The sequence below is a fragment of the Dendroctonus ponderosae genome, unplaced genomic scaffold, assembly GCF_020466585.1.
Source record: "Dendroctonus ponderosae isolate FM_Combo_2020 unplaced genomic scaffold, Dpon_F_20191213v2 Dpon_F_20191213_5, whole genome shotgun sequence".
In the NCBI taxonomy this organism is placed as follows: Eukaryota; Metazoa; Arthropoda; class Insecta; order Coleoptera; family Curculionidae; genus Dendroctonus; species Dendroctonus ponderosae.
In genome coordinates this window covers 9,193,120-9,219,775 of record NW_026018715.1, presented here as the reverse complement: position 1 = coordinate 9,219,775, position 26,656 = coordinate 9,193,120, and the positions used below count along the sequence as shown (strand labels likewise).

Here is a 26,656-nt window from a genome sequence, read left to right as displayed (position 1 = left end):
GTTAATATACAGAACGCCAAACATTGAAGGTTTTTATTTTATTATTGATTTTATTTTTAATGTTGTAAATTGATACTTGCAATGGCTACTAGTGTGTGCTTGTGCCTGTATGACCACATAAACTCAACGATTATAATTGAAGATGTAATTTAGATAAATAATATTCGGATAGACGTTAAGACATCTATAAAATAATAGAAAACTAGTACCGGAACTGAAAGTAATGCTGATGTTTTTAAATTTGGTTTTTATATGTTTTCAATATTAAGCACCGATTTTGATATTCATTTTCAGTCTGACGGCAATACAAACATGGCAAAGGAACTCAGCAGAATGTAAAAACACTCCATTGATGAAAAAGTTCACTCATCTTAAGCGTTAAAACATGGACTGCATACGAAAAGTGTTCCAAAAAACCGCGCATCAAAATAAAGAACGCGACAGTTTTAAAGCCAAACTTCACTTGATTAAGAAAACACGAAGCTGGAGCAAAGCGGGAAGATTCAAGTAAAGTCTGCACTTGATAAAGTATAAACTGGGTCGCATAGAACAATTTCTGCAACAATTTGGGCAAGACTTATAGCTAGAAAAAAACATATGGGAAGGACAGTCAAAGTCAAGGAAATTATAAACAAAACCAAATACAGCCAGAACAAATAATTTATTAAAAATAAAATAAATAAGTTAACAAACAAAACTAAGATAAAATCACAATAGAGCCTATTGAGGAGGTTTGTAGCCAGGCTGCAGAGCTAAAGGCAACGGAGCATCCCCTAGACTTCTTCCATGCCCTCCATAGCCGCCATCCCAGCCACCGCCCTCATGAGAGGTTGAGTGGGAATGTGAGGTGCTGTAGATGGGCTTGGCAACCACTTCGTAGGTTGAGTGTCCTCCTCCGCCACCTGACAGGGATTTCAACCCAATAATGGCAGAAAGCAGCAAAGAAATTAAACCGGTCATTAGGGCTTTGCCAGCAAGGGCTGCGATTCCTCCAAGGGCTAAAGCCATCAGCATGCCCTTCATCATGGCACCAGCTGCAAGAATCATTCCCATACCATCGCCGCCCTTTTTGTCCTTCTTACGAGCAGTGCCTGCGGATTCATCTTGAGCAGCGTTCCACAGATTCAGTTTGATGGAGTGGTTGTTCAAAAATCCCGAAACTTTCTTCAACATGAATGCATCCAGGCGGGCATTAGGATCATCTGGAAACTCACGGGCCAACTCAGTAACTATATCACTAGTGGTAACTTTGGCACTGCTGTTTTCCCGCACTATCGATACACCTGGAAGGACACTGATGTCTTCATTTTCACTTAACTTGTCCACCCATGAAACAACATCCAGCTTTAGGCAAGTGAGCGAATAGGAATCGTCACAGTTTTTCGCCAGCGACTTTTTAAATTCACTTCGGTCACTTTTCGTCGGCACATCGACCGCCGATGCGAAACCCGCAAGGGTAAAAACTAGAACAACCACTGCGATTTTAGAACCCATGCTGACTCCACTATACTCGATCTGCATCTGATGGTTTATCAAAAACTGTAACGGGTTATATACTGGCTCATCTTGCCTCTTAAAAAAATCTAGATTTACGGACCAAAATTAGTAGCTTGGGGAATCGAAATAAGTGGAGCACACGAAAATAATTGTGAGAGTAAGTGACAGGGCGGTGGAGATTTACAATTGCATTAGGCCACTATACCAAATGTGGTCCATTTTCACGCAAATGCTCTCACTTGATGACCAGAGAAAGGTTTTAAAAAGCGTTTTCCAATGTGGCCATACGGTAAGGCGAGATTTTTTCCTAGATAACACACAACAGTGTGTTCCCTACCATTACTAACTAGCATGCGATGGTCGCTCTTCTGTAATTTAGGCGGTCAACTTAATTTTCTTTATTTGTGGGCAACGACTTTACTGTGAGCACGTGTAATAGTTATTTTTTGTGCGTATTTTTACCTACGAAACTGCCATATTTTGGTCAATCGTAAGTACCTAAAGCTGGAGAGCGTGTAAATAAATAAATTTCCTCTGAAATTGTTAAAACCTTTTTTAATTGCCTAAAATTTGTAAATACTGGGTTGTTTAGCGAATAATTGGCTGACTGGATGAAAAAATCTGATTGGCTTTCCTGCATTTTTGGTAAGGTTGTTTTTTAGTGGTTTGGTTAACTATTTTGGACGATTTTTGTAGTATTTTCATCTGTAACAAAAAAATTGCCGCGACTTGTTCAGTAAAATTTTCAAGTTTATCAGTAATTCATTTTCTGATTTTTCAATTTTATGTTTTTTTCTTAAAAGTTGATGCACACAAAAAGAAAAACGCTTTTAAGACCAGAGAGTATCTAATTCACTCGATAGTTTGATCAAACAAATCTAACTTTATACGTATTTTACTGATATTCCGATTAGTTACTCGTAAAGTTTTCGATAATTTTGTCAAATTTCAGGAATTTTCTCATTGGAAACGCATATTTACTTGTGATTTAAAACTGTTTTTTTTATGTAAAAGTACAATTTTGGCGTGATGCAAGAACATCGTTATGTATAATACAACTCGATTCAAATGATTTGTTATCCTTCTCCTTCTCCTTCTCGACATATAAAATATTTATAGTACAAATGACCTAAGTATGTCAACAAGCTGCATTTCAGTTATCTATGAAAATCAGCACATGGATAAATTTCTTAGTCTTAGTCTTCTAGTCAAATGAAAATTGCACCTAAATTATGGCTGGTAAAAGCACATTTTCAAGAAAGTTCCTAGTGCGCAAACCAGAAACCGTTTCAAGCTGTGAATTGCTAAATTATCAAATGTTCGAGAGAACAGTGCTAAATTTAATAAAGTTGTGGACAAAATCCGAAGATGCATTTCACTTTAGGGTCGTTTGCAAGACACAGTCTCATGGCGTATTTTGTTCGGAACTTGCAATTTTAAAGTAAAGCGGCTCTGATAGCGAACTTTTATCCTTTGGTTTCTTTTATCTCCTTTACAAACGTGCTCTTTTTACTTTACTTATATCGACTACTTTGCGCCGAATAATGAAAGCTGAATAGGCAAATAAAATGCTTTTGTATATAAACATTTTTAAATAGCATCTTTTTCACTACACATTTTTTTGTATTCTTGTTAATAAACACTGAAAAGCCTGATTCTGAAATTTAAAATTGAAACCTCATTAATTGACTATTTTCGAACTGAAATCCGAAGCACAAATATATTTTATGTAAAACGTTATACCAGAAACACATAATGCAACAAAAAGAGAATGTTGATAAATATTGATCGAATGGTACAACACGAAAAAGAAGAATCTAAAAAAGTCGTTAGAGTTTCAGATTTTTTTCCCGAATTGTGTAACTCCGTTCCCCTGTAAAAGTTCCGGGAAGCGTGATGATGATGTAAATTGGGAACTTTTGGCATCCATGCACGAAATTTTAATTTCCAGAGTGCAGATAATCACAATGTTCTGACTCTGTTGGCTCAAAAGTTATCCAATAAATAAACACGCGCTTATCCAATGCTGCTCTTTAAAAAATGAACAATTAAGAATTATTTTCAACATTTCATGACGCTGCAAGACTGACACTTTGAGTGAAAATTCGACTAATTTTGCTTTATAAGTTGCAAGACTCAACCAGAGAGTCAGAATCTTTGGAGTTGGGTGATATTCACTATAAAAAACCAGTTCAGCAAACTGCTGTACTTATAAATGCAAATAAATCAATGTTGAAAACGTCTTTAAAAATCCCTGATGATGGTGCAAGCTTGGAACTTCCGGTTCCTGCGTGCATACTCTACAAAGTACAGAAGTGCACAAGTTCGCATTGATGTCAGTTCAAAAATTACAAAATGTGAAGCAACAACTTGTCCATACTGCTCTGGGCAAAAATTAATAAATTTTTAAAAGTGCTCAAGCTATGGCTAATGAAGGCGCAACACTGAAACTTTGCATAAGATACAATTGACTGCTCAGCAAACTGCAATAATGGCCAAAACTCCAACTCTTTCGGTTCAAAGAACATTTATTGCTAAAATGCACCCTCTTTTTACCTTCATTTTCTAAACTCAAAAAAGAAAAAAAAATTAGCATTTCAAATGTTTTATTGCAATAAACGAAAAAAATAAATAACAATAAATAAAAATTCTCTATTCTACTCTGATATTGTCACGTTCACTATGAACAATCTGCAAACGTTACGCTGGTTTGTACTCCGGTTGCAAGCCAAGAGGCAGAGGCATATCAAAGCTCCTTCCGTAAGAAGAGTGGCCGTAGCCTCCTCCTCCTCCATGCTCGTGCGCCTCTGAGTGACTGTGAGATTGAGTGTAAATCGGTTTGGAGACGATTTCATATGTGGTGGATTTGTGGCCTTGATGAGTGAGAGACTTGAGGCCGATGATTGCGGAAAGGAGCAAAGAAATTAAGCCAGTCATCAGGGCTTTTCCTGCTATTGCAGCTATGCCACCTGGAAAACGACACTTGAGTTTCGCCATGGAATAAATGTGATGAACTTACCTAAAGCCAGGGCCATTAAGGTTCCTTTCATCATTGCTCCAGCTGCCATCATCATTCCCATTCCGCCTCCCTCGCCGCCACCGCCGCCTTTCTTGCCTCCTCCGCCTCCTCCACCGCCGCCGCCTCCGCCGCCTCCACGACCGGTTGCTTGCACAGTTTTCCTGTCGAATATATCCAGACGAACTGCATGGCTGTTCAGATACGACGTTACTTTCTTCATCAAGAACGCATCCAGGCGCGCGTCTGGATCATTCGGAAAATTTCTTGCTAATTCCGCCACTATATCAGCAGTACTCGCTCGGGCACTTCCATTTTCACGCACTAAAGATACTCCTGGGATCACATTGTAATCATCTTCTTCGTTCAACTTATCCACCCAAGAAACAATATCCAGCTTCAGGCACGTTGCAGTATACACATTTCCACAATCTCTAGTCAGAGACTTTTTATAATCACTTTTGTCCGACGGCGGCTTTGAGGATGCATTTGGAGCATCTTCAGCGAGGGCGTTTAATGCCAAAAGGATTAACAAAAATACTGATCTCCCAGTGAACATTCTAAATCAGTTGTTCACCATTTGATATGTAAACGGACGCTCTGGCTAGTTTATATACTAAAACTGCCCGATGGTTAAGGCAAAAAAGCAAAAACATATCTTCGTATGCAGCCGCGGAAATAATACGTCAATATTGATAATTACTTTTCACCTGATAAGCTGTAAAACAGCCTGCATTTGAGGCGATTATTGCAAATCATTTTGTTACATTTACCTCCCCAGTGGATTGCAAACTAGATGAAAATAATTTGCTGCGAATGGACGTAACAGGCCCGGAGTATGGAGATTTCCGATTAATTGCTAATTAAGGGCCATTTTAACAATGCATAGAAAACATCAGAAACATTAGCAAAAACTAATCAGATTTGAAAGGCTGAATTTTTAAAACCCAGCTGCTTTTGCATTATTTTCTTGTGACCTTTGATCTACTGCTCGGAGAACTCGCAGGTAAAATTGCTCAATATCATTCTTAAACATTTGATCACTTTTTTGTTTAAAAATTCACCTTTAAAAGAACTGAAAGTCTTCCTTTATGTACGCAATTAGCTGTACTTTTCATACCTAGCTTTCTCGCTAAATATTTAATCGATCTTTTATGTAGATAACCTTTATAACTATGAAAAACTACAACTATGTAGTAGGAGTGTCTATCTATAAATCAGCGAAAAAATCAGCTTCATATCATTTTTCAGTGAAAATTAAGACACAAAGAGTTTTCTCAAGTAAGTGGACAAAGTACGTGCCTGTTAAACATCATAGAAACGAGTTTATCAATGAGCAAATCAAATGGCTTTCTGTAGAAAATTCAGTAGCGTTGCTTTGGCAGTTACGATAACAAAGCTTTCGAAAATCCCCAGATTTACTTCGTTTATTGGTCAACCCCCTGAGGCACATAGCTAGACTAATGATTTGAATTTTTAGGCAAAGAACCGCTAATGATCGGCTCATTAATGCAACCAGCCAACCTAAAGTCGAATGTAAAAGTAGCTTCACGTAGGAGCTCATGATCCGCGACACCTCAGATTCCGCATTCTTGGGCACCGCCACTGTTGCTGATATATTTGAAAAATTGCAGGACAGAAGAAAGTAGAAGCATGTCGATTGCTCTAGATTTAGCATTAAAATTTCAGATATGCACAAGATGCTATATATTAAATTTCATTAAAACTTACTAGGTAGATTAAGGTCATGTATCCGGTAATTGTTGATTAGTGGCTTTACTATTGACCGATTTCTTCTATATTAAAGCATCAAAGTGCATTTTCGCATTTTCACTTAGATGGACCATTTACTGTGAGCCAGATGCTCTGCAGAAGTGATAAGCAGCGAAAATAGTTTTTCAGCTTAATTTTTTGCTCAAATCATTTTTTATTTCTGCTGGTCATCCCTGCGTATTATAAATTTTCAGAGTCGTTCGATCAGAAGGCGGTAGTAATAGATACAACATAATTCGCAAATGAGCAGATTCAAAACTGCAATTTTAGAGAAGCAGCAACTTTGGCTCGACTGCAAATTCTTGCCTTAACAACTACGCTTTTTTAGAATAAATAAAAGGCATTTTATTCCGAATTTTGCTCGCTTGAAAATCGTTTTATCGTTGATTCATCCAAATCTAATGAATATTTTTAAAAATTGTTCAACTTATTCTCCTAATCGGTGGTTTAAAAAAACATCAACATAATCTGCCCATCACAAGACTCAAAATCCGAAACGGACTGGTAACTTACTTAATTAAACCATAAAACTGGTTCATGGGAAAGTTATCTATTAAATGAGTATGTGGCTTGTAAGTCGATTAATAGTACTTGTGTGATTTTAACTACTTTCGTCATGAGCATTTCTTAAAGATATAATGGCAAAATGATAGTTATTTTCAATAAGCATTCTGAAATTGCATCTGTTTGCCGGATTTAAATGGGAGAAGCACTTGTTATTACAAGTGCTTCTTCAAAATTTTTACAAAATCAGAATGCTTATATTTTGTTAAATAGAAACTTCATTTTGATCCACCAACCATAATTCTTCTTTCTCATAACATTGGGAATAAAGGAAAACTTTCAATGCAATTGAAGGGAAACTTACTTAAACACAAAAATAGTTAATGTTTTCTAAATCTATAACATTTGATTATCAAACGTTGTTCTGTTTTCAATATTGAAAAAAATTGGCAAAATTTATCATATATTTTAAAAAAGCGAATGAAAATTAAAATAGATTTTTGGAAGATTGGACATTAAACCTCCTTTGATTTAAAAAGGCCAGTTTTTGCCACGAAAAAATCTACATCCAAATAAAAATTCGGTCACTGCAAACGTCTGTCGTTTCTTAACTATATACACATAATTTTGGCTCAAAATTTTAAACAGTTTTTGAAGTAACTATTTTTTGTTTCAGACCGACCAGCTGAGTGTTTCTGAAGGTCGGAGCCCAAAAACATGTTTTAGCAACTTAATAGTATGGAGAAATGTATTTAATTGAAAAATAAAACCAAATACTAAATTGTAAAAAGTGTTTTATTTCCTAGAAATGCCCATTGCTTGAACTCGTTTGTCCACCATTTTAACTCTTCTACTAAGAAATTCTGGTAACCAAACACCTAAAGCTATTCAATAAATAATCCATCGAACGCATATTCATATAGCTTGATACTCATATGCGTTAACCAGACTATCGTCTAAAGCACCGGATCGGCTCCAATGTCCAACAGGCGTTGGTACCACTTCATATGAGACTTTCGAACCAGCATGTTCCAAAAGATTTTTTAGCGCTGTAGTTCCGGCTACAGCTAAGGCAGCTAGACTAAGCCCAAATCCCTTCAAAGACAGTAGAGCAATTGCCGATAGAACAATTGGTAAGATTATGGCGGCTTTCAGCTTGAGGAGAAGCAGCAAAGGAAGGAGTATTCTTCGTATTTTTTTACTTCTTGAACCTAAAAATTTACAGAATTTGAAACCAAGCAACAATTAACTAAAGTACACGTAAAATATGTACTAGATCTAACTGGCTTTAAAAATATATCGTTAACAATGAATGCAAAAGTCTTCTGCTGTGTAAAAAGGCAAAAAAAAATTTAAAGAAATTCTGATTCTGTTCTACAGCAAAAATCGATCGATGATGGTTCAGCATCTAACGACGCTAGTCTCAATCTAGCTCAATCTGAGCGTCCAGCAATGTAAAAATCGACGAAAAAAACTTAAAACCCTTTTCCCTGAAAATGCGAAGAGCGTCTGTTCTTCAAGCAAGGTCACGAACGTTTTAAAGCCGATGCCCCCCAAGCAAAATGTAAACAAGCACCTACTTTCTACCGCAGGAAGGGACAGGGCGTGACCGCTGGGTGTGGCATGCGAAGATGGAGAAGCGGAAAAGAGAAATTCATCGAGGTCAGGGCCAAGGCAGGAGACTGAAGAAGTTGGTATGTGGGTCAGTTGGTTAGCAATCTGTGACGCACCCATTGATCAATCAATCGAAGAAAGTCGACTGAACTATTTTCACCATCGGTGGATGGTTAAAAGGAACTGATGGAAATGGTGCTGCTCATTTCACAATGGTTTGTGGGGACACACGAACGTTGTTGGTTTTAAGATGAGTAAAAAAACCTCAAATTGTAATCAATCTCAGAAAGGCTTTGGTAACTCTCAGAAAGGCCAGATTCATTTTTGTTCCCATTTTCAAACCGGAATCCCAGTATTTCAAGCATAGTTTGCAAATTCTTTTCTCCTCCATTTCATCTAAAACCAATAGAAATGATCAGAAACCACTGGCGATTAAGACGATTATTCAACATTCTTCTGCTTTCTACCAGTCTCGACCAGAGCAACAGGTTGTTTGTTGGCAAGCTTGCAAGATCACGGTCGAAACCAGCAAAAAAATTAATCCATACATTAGAGCTACCAAACACGCAACCAGCAAATTAAATGCAGGACTGACAGAAGACATCCAAAAGCCTCAGAGTTCTTCTTAAAAAAACCTCTCAGCAATGATTCTAATGAAACCCCACAGGCAAGTAAATAGTAACAAACAAGTTAAAGACCGTGAAGAGAATGAAGAGAAGAATTTGGAATTTGGGAGCAAACTAAATTAACTAAACAAACTGACCAACACACTAATTTATGTAAATAATTAAATTAATGATCAACGACCCAGTTGCGCATTAACTCGTGAATATGATTAGTTGATATTCAGTGATGAACAAGCCCACAGTATTTTTTCTCAGATGTACCTGGTTTCAGTGTTCATTTGGAGTATGACAAATTAACGGGTTCCGGTATTAACGGCAGTCTAACTGGTTAATTGTACCATATTGAAAATTCGGCTGAACAGTTTTTAATTCAAAATGGCAAAATGGAACATCACCTATTCACCTATTGTACATTCATATCAGCGTACAAACCACAGATGTGTCCAAAAAAACACAGTAAATAAGAAAAAAATGTTATGAATCGTATGATGACCAAATGGAAAAATTACTTTTAAAACTACGATTTGAAATCACCTTGCTGCAATTCATCGTCATTAGCAACATGTGATTCCAATTTTAACCGGATCTAGCAGACTCACTGAAACATATCTTCGACTTTCTCACAACAAATAGAATGTAAAGCTGAAGCATTTTTTAATCATATTTTCTTGAGCATTTTCGAACCGCCACTTTCTTCCACCTTTCCATTCCAATCTGTGCCACTAATTATTGCTATTTTGTATCGAAAGTACCTGCTCGAGGTACTCGCTTGTTGTCGGATGCACAATTGAGTTTTTTCAATATATAAATGTGTAAATCATGGTTGGAAGTGAAAGTTCCCCATCACTTTCTCTAAATTTAGATCAGTTTGTTTGGTTTCCCTAACTGATTAGAACAACATTTTGAAAGTGCCAATATACCGCTTATTAAAAAGCACAATTTATCCAACTAACAAAAAGTCTCACCTGAAAATAAATCTCTTCCTTCACTTTCAGGCATTTTTATGACTAGCTCTCGACTAGCTAAAAACCGTGCACATCTGCTCAATAAATCTTCACTCAAATCACTCTCTTCTTGATTGGCTCTTCCTTCCTTCTTCTGCAAAACTACATAATCTCCAACTAAGGAAACTGCTGGTGTTTCCTCAAGTTCCTTTAAATAGTTAGATAACTTCGCTTCTTCGTAACTAATTTTATCACTATTATCACAATTCGCCAAAACGAAAATTGACACTAGCAAACCCACACGAGCTAATTTAATCATTTTCCAAAGCAATTGATGGAAAACCGATAGGAAAATGTTCGATAATTTAAAGCCTCATTGGTTTTATTGCGCATATTTTTGATAAGAAGGGGTGTTTAGATATTCAGATATGTAACACGGTAAAATAAATTCCTTTTGTGATCGTGTCTCGTCACGTTAAAAGCAAAAAAACTCTTCCTTATTGTGTATTCAGAATTAGAAAAATGGCTGTTAATTTATTCCTTAAATGTATTAATAGCCGTATTGTAGCTGGCTGCATACAAATGTATCAGAAGCAGACTATACCCTCAATATGTGTAAACATTCTTGAAGTTTATTTATAATTCGCCAGCATGCCACTGTAAGAGAAACATAACAGTGCTAATTTTTAGCGAACTTTCAGAAAATATTGTATAGTTTAGTCTTACCTTGATGCATTGTTAACAAAAATATTTTTGACTCTTTTGGTTTGCAGCAGCAACTTTCGAAGGTTTATTAGAACTAAAATAATTTTTGTTTTGAAGCAAAAAATTTGGAATGATATACATATGTGATAAAGAACAGAGAAGCACACGAAGAAAATGGCGATCAAATAAATAAACTAAAAATGGGTTTATCAATTTAAAAAAATGTTCCATCAAATGTTGTCGAGTTGGATACGAAAAAAAGTTCATTTTTGCACGTTTAAATAAAAGTAATTCTTAGAGATTATACGTTTGCTAATTGGTCGATATAAAACATGCTTGATCAATTTGTAAACCTTGACAAGTTTAAATTTTACAAGATTTTCTTTTTAATATTCATTATATTTTATTGTATTTGTCGCTTTTCTAGGGCCTTGCTTAGATAGTAATTCGAAATTGAAATGTTTTATTTACATTTTCTTAATTCATCGTCATTGAAAACAACAGTTATGTGATATATTTGAATAAACATATCACTATTTATGATCCTGTCCAATTGAAAAACTCTCCAGGTTATAAATTCAGTGGGCGTAACTGTACTAAAAAAATTATTCTGCATAATCAGTAAACGTGTTTATTACATTAAACTTAGTCTGTATATGTTTTTCCTCAATTCATAAATATGTATCTCTAATCTAATCTAATTTATTTGTTTTAAACTGTTACAGATGCAAAAGGTATATAATTTTCTAAATTAGCCAATCTCTAATAATATAATACTTAGTGTGGAAAGACCGTAATAAGTCTATAGCCTATTCTGAATAAGTCATATCAATATGAGTGAGAAAATGAAACTCGAGTACTTTTGACCCAGAATGCGAAATTTAAATATCAGATATTTAGGCGCAAGATTATGACAAAATTTCATGTTTCCCTCCAGTTTTTCTTCATTTCTCGAACGCAAAGTGAGCAAGAATGGTAATTTCTACATCATTCCAGAGAGAACTAAAAGGGCTTTTCAGAAAGTGAATCATCGTTTAGGAAATCTTGGTAGTTTTCTCAAGGCAAGATTTCATGAAATTTTAGATTTGCGTGGTTTTTGAGTTGCAAAATCGACTCAAACCTAACGCTGCTTTTTTCAAAGTTTCTTGAGCCCCATTTGAGCCACAGATAGAAAATTGAAAATTCGATTCAGGCATAATAACATGAGTGAGGAAATTCCGGTAGTTTTAATGCAAAAAGCGAAATTTGAATATGAGACACTTAGGTGCAAGTTTATGAATAATTTTCATATTTTTGGTCCCGTTTTTGTTCATTTCTCGGAAGCACAAGAACGCAAATATTTACATCACTCCAGAGATAAATAAAAGGCCTGTAGAAAGTAAACTATTGATCAAGAAATGTTGGCAGTTTTCTCAAAAAAGTCATGACTTCAAGAAGTTCAAGAACTTCAAGAAGTTTTGTGTTTGTTGTCGCGTGTTTTTTTTGAGATGCAAAAGCGACTCAAACATGACGCTTCTTTTTTCGAAGTTTTTCAAGCCCCATTTTGAGCCACATAATTTGTTATAGCATCGTTGGATAGAGAATTGAAAATTCGATTCAGTCATAACAACATGAGTGAGGAAATTCGAGTAATTTTCCCCCAAAAAATGAAGTGTTAATATCGTACATTGACCAGCGGCGGTTCTTGCTTTCAGGGTCAGGGCGGGGGTCATGTAGTCGAAATTGAGTCTTTTCTTGTCTATGAAATTAGAAAAATTATCGTTCGTGATCCACCTGTAAATATAATACAATTATGGACTTGAAAGCACCCAAAATACGAATATCTTTGCCCTTTAAGTTTTACATTCGCCATTGTTAACTTCTCTTGTACGCCAGCACCATCTAAAGAATGCGACGTTACATTACGAGATACTGGGTACTCATGAGCATCTGATAAATTGCCGTTATGAGGTACCTTTACTTGGATAACAGTAACCGCTTTCGCATTTCCTAAATGCACCATCTGTTTAATAAGTAATAAACTGGGTTTCACATTATAGTTGGTACCATCAGGTACCAACAGATCATAAATTCTTCACAGCCAAAATAAAAGATTTCTTGCGTCCGCACTTGACTGTATGGTTTCTTTGCTATTCACCAACATGTTGATTTTCGAGCTTTTATGCTCTTTATTAAATGCTTAGATGGCGATATTAACATTAGAAGAGAGAAAATAATCACGTTTTAAATCTTAATTAGCCTTTAGATAAATTTTCTATTGTTGTGCATCATGTGCAATAATTATACCTCATAAATATGAAAGCTGAAAGATTCGCATAATTTACATTTTAATCAGAATGCACTTTATTTATAACTCAATTAACGCATGTTTCTAAAGAAGCTAGAATGGACAACAGGACAAATTAATCGCGATAATTTGCAACGATATCTTTAAACAAACGACAACCATAACTAACAAGTCATACCATTAAAACTGGCACAAATATGAAAATGAAGACGTACAATAAAGCAGTAAGGAGAAAGAGTTGCAGCACAAGAACAATAATAAGCTTAAAAAAGTAGGAAGAAGTAAAATTAAGCGATGGAAAAGTAGTGAGAACCAAATCCTTGAATACAATCTTATGTCTTGGATTGTAAATTGCAAAAACAATTTTAGAGTAAGATTTTCTTTAAACAATATTTTTTTAAATTTTTTGTACTGTTAAGCTAGTTTTCTCCAAAATAGATCACTTAACAAATTTTCCCACTACGGCATAATTTCCATTTGTCAAAAAATAATATAAAGTTTAAAATAGTGCAAAAAAGTTCAAAAATATATGTTTTGCAAGAAGATTTTACACAAAAGCAATAATGATTTTGCACAATGAAACATCCAAAACGTATGTCTTTTTCGCCTGTTTGTAGTCATTTTATTTATCAGATTACGTTTTACTGATACTGATTTACTAATTTCTGCGTCAGTTCATCTAAATGTTTTTCCTTACTTCGAATTGAAGATTAACTTTTTAATAACGGAAAAAGTTCCATATACATTTTGGAAGCGCAATGAATCAAATGGAATTGGAGGAAAGCTGCAATTTTGATAAATTGGAGATTTAATTGGCTCAAATTGATATCGTAACTCGGCATTACTTTTAGTTTCACATTCAATGCAAATTATAATTTCACCAAACGATAATTTTGGAATGACCAATTAACTTCAGAAATAACTTTCATTAACTTCTAATAAGAAAGCTTATGGAACATTTAAAAATTTCTAAGGTAAACTCTGAAAACATACAAATTAAATGTCCATTGAACCCAGAAAATGACGATGTTTCAGGTTGAAATTTAGAATAATTTATAACCGTAAATTGCGCGAAAAAACAATTTTTTGCAGGCAAACCTCTGGGAACAATTAACTGAACAACGCTGGAAAAGCGGAAAATTTTACCCAACACAAAGCCCCATTGTACTAAAAGTGTCCCATTTGCCCCGGCACATAAGTGCTAAGTTGGCACAAACAGCAATAAAAACTGTGCTTTTCAATAACTGATGTTAACAGCTTATTTGTTATATGCAAAGAAGGTGGACGAAGTTCAGAAAATTGCAGATACATTTTGATTTACATCAGTTGTTCACTTATATGAATTGGCTAATTTTTGAAAACAACTGTCCGGTAAATATGGTCAGTTCCTGAATACGAAGTTTATAAGTTATGTGAAGAAATTTATTTTCTGAACAATTCAGGCTCTGACTATGACCGGAGAATACTCAATTCAAAGCACACGTTCAGCGAAGCTTTAGATGAACTCTGAACGCTATTAAAGCACATTATTTTGTATGTTGCTTGAGTTTATTTGATACTATGTGGATTAGTAAGATGTTGAATACAAATTAGCAGATGTTTTGCTCTTTCTGATAAGTTGAGTTCAACTAAATACAGTAAAGTATTTATGCTTATGCATGCGGACTTTATATCATTGTGTTTATATCAAAGTGTGTTGAAAACTGGATGTTTGGAAAAGCCTAGAATTTAAAACCGTTGGAAGGTTTGTTGCCAAGATTCCCCAAGTTTTCAACTTTGTCTACAAATAAGTTTGTTAATTTTTTTTTACTTCAAGCTACTCATTTTGTTAGCAATTAGATAATTAACGCGTAATCAGTTCGAAGTAGGCATTGAGTTACTTGAGCGTGGAAAAAGCGACTCCCTTAAAACAGCTGTAATCAATAGACTGAAGAAATGATCCAACACATCACTTGAGTTTTGGTGCCATAGTTATGCAATAATATATTGAATCTTTTGTAGATTTTATTTGTTGATGCTTTGTGTTAAATTTGATGAATCTGGTATTTTTCTTATATCATTTTTACATGCTGACCCACGTAGAGCCCTTGGACTTCAGATTGAAAATCTTCTCACCAAAAGATATATCTAAAATTGAAATTTTCTTCTACTTATGTTTATACCAGGAGTAACTGATTGATTTTTGTTAAAGTTATGTTAACTAGCACTTTTAAATTTTGTGCTTATAAAGGTACTGAAAATTCCATGTTAATTTGGAAATGTTTTTCAAAAATGGTTTAATTTGGGCAAACAATAATTAATAAACGATGATAGCGCAAGTGGGGACCCAACAACGTCCCAAAGTATGCCAGCAGCCGATAAACGAAACCGAAGAACTTGAGTCTCAACTATTCGCGCCAAGCCGGTTGTCGAGAGAACGTCTTCAGCATGGCCTGTTTAAGTGTTCCAGTTTGGACATGCGGCCGCGACTGGTGACCAATGAAAGTGTGACGTATCGATGTGTTTTTTCTTAATCGCAACCTCAAACAAGCGGAAGTCGGGCTGGATATCATGCATCCTTTAACTTATCGTTTAGTTTTCACCGGCTTGTTCTGTTTGGTAAGTGCTGTTTACGGAAGTGAAAATGTAACTATTGAAGAGGTGCCGGTGGAAGCGCTGGTCAATCTAACCGGCAACAATGAGCTGTGGACCGTGCTGTTAAAAGACTGCAAAAAGCCGACGTTGATTTGCGTGCAAAACAACATCTTCAAGTATCTGAAAACCACGTTGGATGAAACTGAAGATCTGCAATTCAACAACTTTCTGAAATTCTCCAAAAACAAGCTCAACTACGCATCCGCTGAAAGAGCTTTTGACACGAACAGCACTGATGAAGAAGCTGACGATGATGAATCTCCAATTGAAGCCATGGCGCGTACGCTCAAAGACAACACCGCGAAATTCTTCATGACCCATGATCTGGAAGTGGCTCTTCCGGATGGACTTCTACCGAACAGCGTGCTCAAAATCGCTCCACAGGGATTCGGAAACAATGCGGCCCAAGTCCATCTGGAAATCGTCTCCAAAGATCTGGATGCAGCAAGAGCACTGCAAGAGGGGGGCAGGACATTTAAACGAATCCGTAAGTTCCGCTACTGTTGAATGAAAGTTGCACTTGCGCGCATGCAATTGTTTACTGAACTTGTTGTTCAGCTAAATGAAAAATTTGCTGGTTCCAAATAGGAGGTGATACAGGATGATTCAAAATTGGCGTCATGCTTCTTGAGGTTCTTTTGGACTCTGGACCACGAACAACTAGAAGAATGGACAGTATACATATGTTTTAGTGCGAAGTACAAGAAGCAGGCTTAGCTTTCAGTCTTGTTGTCCCAACCTATTGGAATATGTGCCTTGTCAGGGCCATATTTGTGTGATGAATGTGAATAAGAAACTGTTTAGACCTATTTGAGTTTTGGTCACGCTAAAACAGCCAATAAGGAAAATTGTGATTGTCCTATCCTGTGAAAATTGCCAGAAGCTGCAGCTTTTGAAAAATGTTCTGCAACCAAAAAGTTTTCAGGAACAGTTGTCCTAGTTTCCTTTGATTAATATAGAAAATTGAAGGTGGCAAATACAACTTACTTAATTCTGTGCAGCTCAGATGTTGCCTTTATTTCGATCAACAGCATATTCAGATGGCCGTGTGTTTATTTTAATTGTCTACTTCCACGTTCCTTTTAAATTGTTCTTGCTTTCAATTTTTTTTATTCATGACAGCCTTAAAACTTTTACTGTGTTGACTAATATTGTAACAATATTTAATTATTACTAAGACAGCAATTCTGTTTAAAAATTCATGGGTCTTTTCAAATAAAAACTAAGCCAAAAAACGTCCACTGCAGGAAAGTGGTAGATTTGACAAAACTCTTCTCACAACACGCCCCTTATCGGTATAATAGAATTTGAATCAGTTTGCAGACGCCAAACCTTTGCGGTGAGAAGAAGCTTTAATTTAGGATTTAGACAAAACGATATTTACTTCAGGAAGCATCTTGCTTAATGAACTCATTATTTTCTCATCAAAACAGTGTCTACTCGAACTAAAAATGCCTCACTTAATTTTATTTACGCAGTGCATTCGGTTATTAACAATATACAGCTGTCCTAAAGAAGCAACATGAAGATCCGCTGTCCCATGACAAACAGGTGTTTCCTCAATATGTTGCCAACTTCTCCGATCAAAAAGAGAGCGTCAATTATTCTTGATAGGAGATTACCAGCTAAATGAAAAAACTTGCGAATAAATGATTAATCAGCCGACTTGTCAGTTCACACAATAGTTGAAGAATTCTAATTAATTCGCATCTCATCAAAATGAATTCTCGATAAACTAGACGAGGAAAATGAGGTTGATTCGATATTTGAAAGTATTTGGCACATTGATTTTGCCTTTTAGTTTGGGCGAGGTTTCTGTAAATGTAAAAACTTGAAGAAACTCTGATTAGTACTACTAAAAAACCAAACATATAAGAAGACTTATTTCAGGGAAATTTATCAACGAGCGGATCATTTACGCCCTTCTGGCACTTCTTCTTGTCATTAAGCTGCTGGCTTTCAAGTTCCTGTTCCTCCTGCCTTTGATAGTAGGCGCCGCCACCGCTAAGAAGCTGCTGCTCAAGATTCTTCTTTTTGTGTTTCCGTTCTTGCATCATGTCTTCAAGTTCTGCGCTTATTACCCAATTCAGGCCAAGTATCATCACCATAAGCATTTGATATCACATATCCATCAGGTGGGTGTCCAAACGAATATTTTCAAGCACTTAATTACTTAATTTTAATTATTGGTCATCAAACTAACGACTTTCATTGACGAATCAGGTCGCTCCCCATCACGACTTCCATGATCAGCATGAGTCTTATGGGCCTCCAGCAGAAGAACACCATGGGCCTGACACTCATTTCACTGAGTTTGATGATGATGTCAGTGTTTTGCCTGATGATGGTTCTGGGTTCCCTCATGGGTAAGACACTTTTCAACAAAAATGTTCTATAAACCTGCTTCCAAGTACTACAAGCCATACATGTTCGTCAAGTGTTGACTAAGCGCGGGTCACAATAAACGGAAAGATGTTCTCTAGATACATAAATTACATTAGCAATGAATAATATTGTCATTGTTGTGCGATCAAAATGCGTGCGTTGATATTATTACTGTTATTAGGCCTTTCAACTGGAAAGCCATTTGTTACTAATTGGGGTCTTTTCATATCAATGATAATACTTTATAATAATGAAGTGTTACAATCGATTCAGCGTAATTGAGCTTATGGGCTAATCATTGTTTTAGTGAGAACTGGATGATTGCTTTAAAGAAATCAACAGTAAGATTGGTAAGGTTTCTCTTCATCACTGCCAGGAAAATTGTGCGTTTACTCATCGGAAAGTAAGCTAGTAGCCAAACTAACGTAGAACTAACAACAGCTAATTGAAAATTGCATTTTTCTAGCCCTTGGTTGGTTGAATTCATTAAGCGCTTCCTAAAAAATTCGCTTCATTGGAGCATTTTTTTGGTTCCGCAGATCGTTAAAACAGTGGCAAGAAAGTAAGACCGATTGAATCTTTTTAAAAGAAAATGTTTCAAAGTCGTGTTTTAGTCCTTGGATTCGGGAGACCGGAAAAGAGTTTTTTGGCAAATATTTTCATTTGTTAATCACATACTTTCCAAGACTTCTGCATCTATCGGCGTCCAAGTAAGAGTAGATGGTAGTGTTTGAACACCAGTAGCTGGCACCATACACATAGCAAATGTAGCTGCACTTAACAGAATCCTAAACATTATTTTACAACAAATATAAAACATAAACGGAAACATTTAAAAAATTCAAATGCTCGATGTCTTTTTAAGTTATTTTCATGTGTACACTCAAGAATCTTCACACGTTCCTTATTTTGTTTGATTTTGAAATTAGTGAACATTTTCGGAAAAGCGCCGCCTGACAATAGTAAAGCAACTTGTAAAAATGGATAAGGTGCACTTCGTTCTTCTAACATTTGATTTCATGGAATTTTCAAACTGGATGAATGTTTTTGAACCTGACGATTCTACGAGAGCATGCCAAATTTAATCAGTAATTAATGTTTTGTTCAGTTGGGGAAATTAAGCTCAGCTAACGTATATTAATATGTTTGTAAATTCAAAATTATTTCGTTCAGTTTTCAGCAAAATGGCTTGAATTATTTTTCTGGAATTTTTAATTTTTTCATGAGATGTTAGTTGGACTTTCCGAAGTTGAATTTTTCATTCCATAGGTTACTCAATCATAACTTACTCATAATCTAATAATAATTACAATCATAACTTACTCAATAATTTTCAMACTTTTTTCAAACAACTGCAAATCCAGTACCAGAACTCAGTTCAATAGTTTGGTATTTGCTCAGAATTGGAAAAAGTTAAATTTGTTCTTCATACACTAGTTATTATTGTGCAATCTAGATGAAGTAAGTTGAAGAAAACTGATAGATTACAAATATAAGAAGCCAAAAAACCACTTGTGTTTTAAGAAACAAACAAGTGAATCAAGGTGAAAATTTGAAAATCCGGTTTTTTGACATCACTGGAAGGAAAAAAGTGTAAATATTTAATTGGAATTAAAGGGATTAATTGCTTAATCTTGCAAAATTTCCAATTAATAAAGCGGTTTTAAATACCTAATATTTTAGCTTTTTGAAAAAAATTGTAGCACTGTTTCCACAAAAGGAAAAACATCGGTTAGGAAAGATATGCAATCAATGTACAATTGAGGGTCTTTCGGGCAGGAACAAGTTTAACATGTTTTTATTTGTAAAATTATTACGGGCTTAAAAAGATTTTCGATAGATTTTGTGAATAATGTTTCGGTATTTTGACAGTGTTTTGATCAACAAATCTTAAATTGTATMGATAAGCAGAAATTTATTTGTCTTCTAGTAAAGAATAAGTTTTTCTTCAAGTTTGTTAGTAACAATAAGCAAATTTTTTAATTGCTTTTGCAAAAATAGTCCTTGTTATAATATATTTCAAAAATTTATTCAACAGTTCCAATAAGCCCCACTAAGTYTAACAGCAAACAAAGAGAAAAATTTGGAAAAAATCAAATAATTTTGATAGTATTTCAGATGTGAAGACTAAGTTATGTTTCATATATAAATTGAAGCCTTCAAGTTGAACATGCTTAATTTGTTGAAATGTTGATAAATAATGTAATAATAAATAATTTTGTATGTTATTATATGTATTAAAATTTAAAAGCAAGCACGTAGACGACACTCGCACATGTTCCTAGCAAACTAAGAAAATACGTGATCTGTATTCAGCTGTTGTTGTATTTAAACATGCATGGGTAACTTTAATAGCTTGTTCGAAGCTAGCATAAAACCACTGGTTAAGATGCATCCGCATTGTGAAAGTTTAATCCGTTTAGTACTCATTTTTCACTACTTAAATTTTAAGATTTTTTGACGCTGATCCAGCTGAAGTAAATTTCCATCGTTCCCAATTTTCTGAAAGTTTTAATTGATGTTGTTAAACAGTGACAAACTCTGATCCTTATACTAGAACAATTGATAAGAGGGAAATCGTCTTTTGCTACGCAAATTGATTAACAAACACCAAGGCTCCATCTCTGAAGGTTCCAGACTCTATTATGTGAGAGTTAAAATTCTATTCAGCCTTCGCTCTAAAGCCACAATTTCTAATCTGGCACTGATTCATCAATATATTTTATTACGTTACAGCAAATATATCTAAGCTGGTTAGTTGACCTCCTTTGGAAGCATCGGCTTTGCTTTCGTTCCGATTTTTACAGCGAGTATTAGCGATTTAATTATCAACCTGAGTAACACATTCTTTTATGAATGACATGCCACAAGATATTGATGTTGCCTTTTACGCTTCAAGCTGCGGAAGATCGGACAGTATTCATATGTCCTTCATATTGAACCGTTTATATATAAATAGCAACCGAATAGTTGTGCGTGTTACGATGTAACCGGAGTTTGGTCAATAGAATCGCCGAATTATATGACTTTATTTATACTGAACTCACTTGTTACTTCAGATTAATATCCCATCGAAAAGACCCAAATCAAATCAACGATTTATCTCCTTATGGATCAGTTCATCCGACTAGACGGAAGCCTGGTAGACCTTTAACCTCGACAGAAATCGAAAGGATAATCGCTAAAGCAGAGAAAGAGGCAATAGTAAGTGAAGTTCTTCAGCAAGCTTCCGTTGCTAGATGTGTTGATTTTCACTTTTCAATCGGTAAATTTCAGATAAAAGCTCGCTTGGAGAAAGAGCGGCTTCGAATCCGGGACGAAAACCTCAAGCTGCAGGATCAGCTGAACCAAGCCATTAAGCTCCAAGAAAAGCTGAAGCAGCAGGCAGTGTATTTGAACAAAAAACTTCCACCTACAAAAATAGGTTCTTCAGTTTCATACAATAGGCTTGCGGGAGGTGCAGGTGGTGCAGGAGGCCTCCATCCGCCTCCCCTCCAAGGCTCGCCCTTTGATGTGAGCAGCGCGAATTCAGATGGTATGTTCTGCTAATGCATGTTTGTGAATTTTCTAGCAGTAAAATTTTAATAGAAATCGCTATCCTGCAAACGAGCACGAGTCTGAAAGCGTGGGTATTTAAATTAGTCACATTCAACCACAATAATACTCCATGAAACTTCATAAGATCACGGTTCTAGTCGAGGAATTTTCAACGCAAAGATTAGCTTCAAAAGCTCAGGTAGCAGGTGAAGGAACTAATCGAACAATATGGCTTCATGACGCCTGTTTCGCTTGCAAGTCGATGAATGAGGAAGGAGTAGAACCAAACACGCGCGGGTCTAAGACAGTTTTTACTTAAACGGACTTTAAAATGCAGTTGTTGTTTCAATGCTTCCGCCTGCTAATCTCTTAAGTAGGTCGCCGTGTGAAGATACGGTATTAGCGACTAATTGAACCGATTATTTGCCGGCACGAGCAGGCAAAATGTGTGTTTAATCAATTTCTGATTATTTTTCTAGCAGAAGCTAGAAATTCCAATTAAAAAATTACTTTTCAACCGGAACTTTTCTGTTGCCCTTTAGGTCCAGGTCTTGAGCTGCCTGCTGGCTACATACCACAACACACTGTGCCTCAACGGCCGGTACAAAGTGTTTCACAGCCTCAGCAAAATGTATTCGACCAAAAATATCAAACAATCCACCAAAATCACTTCGAGCAACAGTATCAGAACAGCTTACAAACGAAACTCGACCAGCAATATCAACCCACGCAGCTGAGCGCTCAGAAACAACCTTCTCAGCAGCCTGGCCCGGTTTATAAGCCACAAGCTCAGAACCAGCAGCCGACAGTGGTTCAGATACAGAAGTCGGTTGAGTACGATCCGAGAATTGGGTCGTTTGAAAACAGCAAAGAAGTGCAGAGCGTTGGAGCTGGGGCTCAGAACTTCAATGTGCAGAAAGCGGCTCAAAACGTGGATAAAACCCGCAAAGTTGAAAAACCAAGTTCCACAACGCCAAAGACTACATTGGAGCAGGTGAGTTCCGATTATCTATTAGCAATTTTTCGGTTCCAGTAGGTGAAAGGGAGTGGCTCGGACGGTCTAATTACTTTCAAAATATCGCAGATTTAAGCTGGTGGTGAAAGTAATCAATTTGCTCTTGAACAATTGATCATTTGTGAGAGATAATTCTTATCTATCTATTAAAAACGCTTTTCGTGTAAACGGAATAAAATTTAAAATTTGAAAATTTCATAATTATATTACATTTAAACCAATTCTTCTTCGTGACCTAACAATACAATATTGTGACATTTTATAAACTTTTGTGGCCCGATTTATAGCCGATCTATTGATTCTAGTGTTGACTATTAAAGAAAATTTAGAATAAAAGTTAGAAGTACCAAGCAGGAAAAACTTGAAAAATATTGCAAATAAATAGGATCCAAGTATCCGAATAAGATCGGAAACAAAATTAATGGTCGTAAACTTCCAAAGGATTTTTCTCATGAAGAATGTTTCATCATTTTTCCCAAGAAATGTTCCCAATTAAAGTGCAATTTTGAAAATTGAAAAGATTAATGAAACAGCTCCCAAATATCTGAGAATCTCAATCAGCCAGTTTCCTCTAACGCTTTTCCTACAATTAGAGAAATTTTGGCTCAGCGTAGATAGTAAACTAGTAGACTTTTCCCAGAATAAAATTTAAATTGGACACTTTTTACAGTTACATACTGAATTCGGTCCACAAATTCGATTCTCGTCGAACATTTTCAAAGCCAAAATTAAATTTCCGATAGCACATTCACTGCTTCTTGTCAAATACATTATTAATGAGCGTTTGGATTGTGATTTGTATTTTATTATTTCAGGCAATCTACCAAGCAGCTGCGATCACTTTTGACCCATTCTATTCGCCAATTTTACAGAAAATCGATAAAATCCTCCAGGGGCTGGGATTTAATGAGGAACCATGTAAAGAAAGATTGATTTGCAGCATGTACAAAAATCCCACTACTTTTAGCCCCCACAGCAATTTACTATCAGCTGAACTTAGCAGGTGAGTAACGATCACATGCTACAATTCAAAGATTTTTGCAAGCTCAAAAAACATCCTGTTGTAAAACACACGGCAAATAAAAAATTCTGATGAACAGATAACAAGCCAAATGTATTCGAACGGTACAACATACAAATTTCACCCAGTTTAAAACGAAACTCTTGATTTGTAAGCAAGAAAGACGTTTACCTTGACCAAGGCAATGTGTTTCACTGAAATTTACTTAATAAATATCCCGGTCACCTACTCCGCTGTCAATGCATTCCGAATAATAATCCCATTAAAGAATAGCCAGATCAGTGCTTTCAGACTCGCCCAAAAATTTGAAATTTGCTTAAAAAATCACACTAACTCCTAATATTTTATTAGCTTTTGAACCCTTTGACGCGTTTGTGTAAAATATTAAAAAAACATATTCTGAAACTAATCAAAATGAACACATTGCATGTACTCATCCATAATTCAAATGCTGGAATTTTCAGAAAACTTTTAAAAAAATGTCTTAATAGCCAAATAGTTTGAAGAATTTGCTCTATTTTTAAACCGAAATTGCAAATGTCATTGCCGAAAGTGTTCTTTCTCCTTGTAAACAGAAACATATTTTTCCGGTTCAATTGCCAAAATCACCTTTAGGAACCTGATTTGCTCAACTTGGGTATTTCACTTTTATATCAGCACATGTCCGGAGAAAGTCGTTGGTGGAATAAAACGGAACCTAAATCGTATCTGAATATTGGTCGTATCCGCAGATTGTTTGATTTTTTTCTTGATCACGTCGGCTTGCTGCAGACAAGTGGGTTTTTCTCAATTTCAAGCTGCTAAATTTTTCAGTTTTTATCACGGTCTAGTGAAAGAAGTCTTTGTTCCGGTTAATGAACCGTCTTTTCAGTTCCTTTGCCTTTGCAGCTCAAGTAGGAGGATTAAAAACCAACAATCCAATAATAGTTTTAGCAACTGAAAGCTATTACTTCTAGCGTCTTATAAAGGTTCTTCCAAGCAAACTAAAAATAATTCAGAAAAGTGGGAATAAAATTGAAATTGACCAAAAAGATTAATGTCGCACATTGACTTCAAACAAATCATCAGACTGATTAGTTTCTTTAATTCTAGAGACTCCAGTGAATTGCAGAAACCAACTTCGACCAATTCTGTAGTGGTGCGGTTCTATAAATATGTGCAGGCAGCTAGAGATGGCCAAGACCAAAGAGATTGCTTGAGATTGTATCCTTCATGCACCATCAACACTGAAGTATCTTAAGCATCGCTTAAGGATGATGGAAGAACATAGACAAATAACAGTGTAGAACGTGCAGTTTTGCTCCAAACCAAATATTAACAATATTAGTCTGTAGCATATTATTTATTCATTGTCGTGCCAAATACTCTTGGACTTTTTATTTATTTCTCTATTTTAATCGCTGGACGCTCATGAATTAGTAATAAATTTATTTTCCTTCAAACGTGTAGGGTTTAGTGTATGTTGCAACCGCTTGTTTGAAGCCCATGCTTACTCTGGACTCTCAAGCACTAGAAAATAATTTATTTTTCTCCAAACATGTAGAGTTTGTCTTTTATTTATTTCAACTTATTGACGCTAATTTATAATAAGAAATATTTTATTTAAATTTAAAAATAATCCATTAGATAGTTGTAAGAAAAATGCTCAAAGAATGTTTGGGTGTGCTGTACATAAACGACAAAATGAGTTTGATCTAGTTCTGCAAATTGCTTAGCTTTTAGTTGGGTCTAGTTCTAGTTTTATAGGAATTATTAAACGAATTTGTTAATGGGTGATGGGAAAGTCGGAAAAAGTTTTTGTTTAATAATTCGATAGACAATTTTAGCAATAAGATAAATTATTTGTTAATCTGGATAAATCTGGAAAATGTGGGTTTAGTTCTTAGAAGTGCATTGTGATAATGCATTTACCTGAAGACAAAAGTACATTTTACCTTGCGCTGAAAAACTATATTTATTTTTTCAAAATTAATAAAAAACGTGTTGATATTTAACGATTGAATAAAACATTTAGAAATCAATTAGGGCTATTATTGTTGGTTCTATTTGAAATTACTCTGGGAGGAAACCGAACGATGAAACCATTCGCATTATCGGCTATCCGTAAACTTGGCCTCGATGACGAAAGTCTGCGATTGCCCGTGAAAACCTTCACATGTGTGCCCAATTATTATCCGATTAATTGCATAGGTTCCTAAACTTACACTTTGCTCCGGAATATCCTCACCCAATGATTCTTCGGAAGTGTCTTCAGTATCTTCATAATACTCACATGCGTCTTCTAAATAACCTTACAAACAGTGCCTGATTAGGTAAAACTATCTAGTTACCTCTCGTCAACACAGCGTCATCTAGCAGCTTTAAGTTAGGCAGAATTCGTTCGATTACTCTTCGAGAGTTAGCAGCCAAATCCATAATAGCTTCATTGCCTTCAAGCCAAAGGTGAACAAGCTCTGGGCAGAGGTTTAAGAAATTTACTGATCCTAGGGATTTAATGCTATTCCTGAAGCAATAAGCTACTTGAAACCAAGTTGATGTTGTGGTTGTTAAGCCATACCTACGAACGTCAATAATTCGCAGGTTTGAGAAAAAAGCGCATGGAGATAAGTCTTTGATAGAATTATCTGCTGCATAAAGTTCCTCCAAGTTCTCAAATCTGCAACGGCTGCTGTTAGAATGTCTTTAATTAAACAGCTAAATGTGCGTAAAGGCAGTCCTCATCATAAACTTGTATGAACTACTATTTTTGTTAGTTATATAAATATTAACGAGACCAAAGAGTTCAGTGTGAATGGTGCTCATTCCAGAGTATGCAAGTAGCAAATTTTAACCAAACAATAAATCTTGCTGTTTTGCTGTTATCATCCCTTTCTACTAAGGGATGTTGTTAATGCATTTCCTTTCAAACAAGTTAGTCGTTGTTATTTTGCAAAAATCTCAGACAAACTCGCTATTTTATTTATTAGTCGTTCTTGATTTTGTCAAGATATTCTTTGAAAGCAGCCTGAACGACAAATAGATGGAGGACGTCAAAAGTGTGTTTAGATTGCTGAAGCAAATGTTATGCTTTTGATTGAGATTCTATTAACTCTTATTCT

The 26,656-nt window shown here is 35.6% G+C and overlaps 3 protein-coding genes across 3 annotated transcripts; 1 reads left to right on the top strand and 2 right to left on the bottom strand.

Moving 5' to 3' along the window:
• Positions 1 to 646: 646 nt before the first annotated feature.
• Positions 647 to 6,490, bottom strand: LOC109535115. The gene is made up of 3 exons (XM_048666782.1): positions 4,517 to 6,490; positions 4,202 to 4,466; positions 647 to 1,600 (listed from the first exon to the last, which is right to left on the bottom strand). The coding sequence occupies exons 1-3, from the start codon at positions 5,070 to 5,072 to the stop codon at positions 721 to 723; spliced, it is 1,701 nt and encodes a 566-aa protein (XP_048522739.1). The 5' UTR covers positions 5,073 to 6,490; the 3' UTR covers positions 647 to 720.
• Positions 6,491 to 7,567: 1,077 nt separating this feature from the next.
• On the bottom strand, positions 7,568 to 10,427 carry LOC109535218. Its single transcript, XM_019901093.2, has 2 exons — positions 9,996 to 10,427; positions 7,568 to 8,001 (listed from the first exon to the last, which is right to left on the bottom strand). Exons 1-2 carry the CDS (start codon positions 10,291 to 10,293, stop codon positions 7,706 to 7,708), a joined length of 594 nt encoding a protein of 197 aa, XP_019756652.2. The 5' UTR covers positions 10,294 to 10,427; the 3' UTR covers positions 7,568 to 7,705.
• A 4,861-nt stretch (positions 10,428 to 15,288) lies between these two features.
• Positions 15,289 to 25,501, top strand: LOC109535212. Its single transcript, XM_019901088.2, has 8 exons — positions 15,289 to 16,087; positions 17,491 to 17,735; positions 17,824 to 17,966; positions 21,045 to 21,189; positions 21,262 to 21,520; positions 22,065 to 22,516; positions 23,353 to 23,540; positions 24,651 to 25,501. The coding sequence occupies exons 1-8, from the start codon at positions 15,517 to 15,519 to the stop codon at positions 24,796 to 24,798; spliced, it is 2,151 nt and encodes a 716-aa protein (XP_019756647.1). The 5' UTR covers positions 15,289 to 15,516; the 3' UTR covers positions 24,799 to 25,501.
• Positions 25,502 to 26,656: the final 1,155 nt, after the last annotated feature.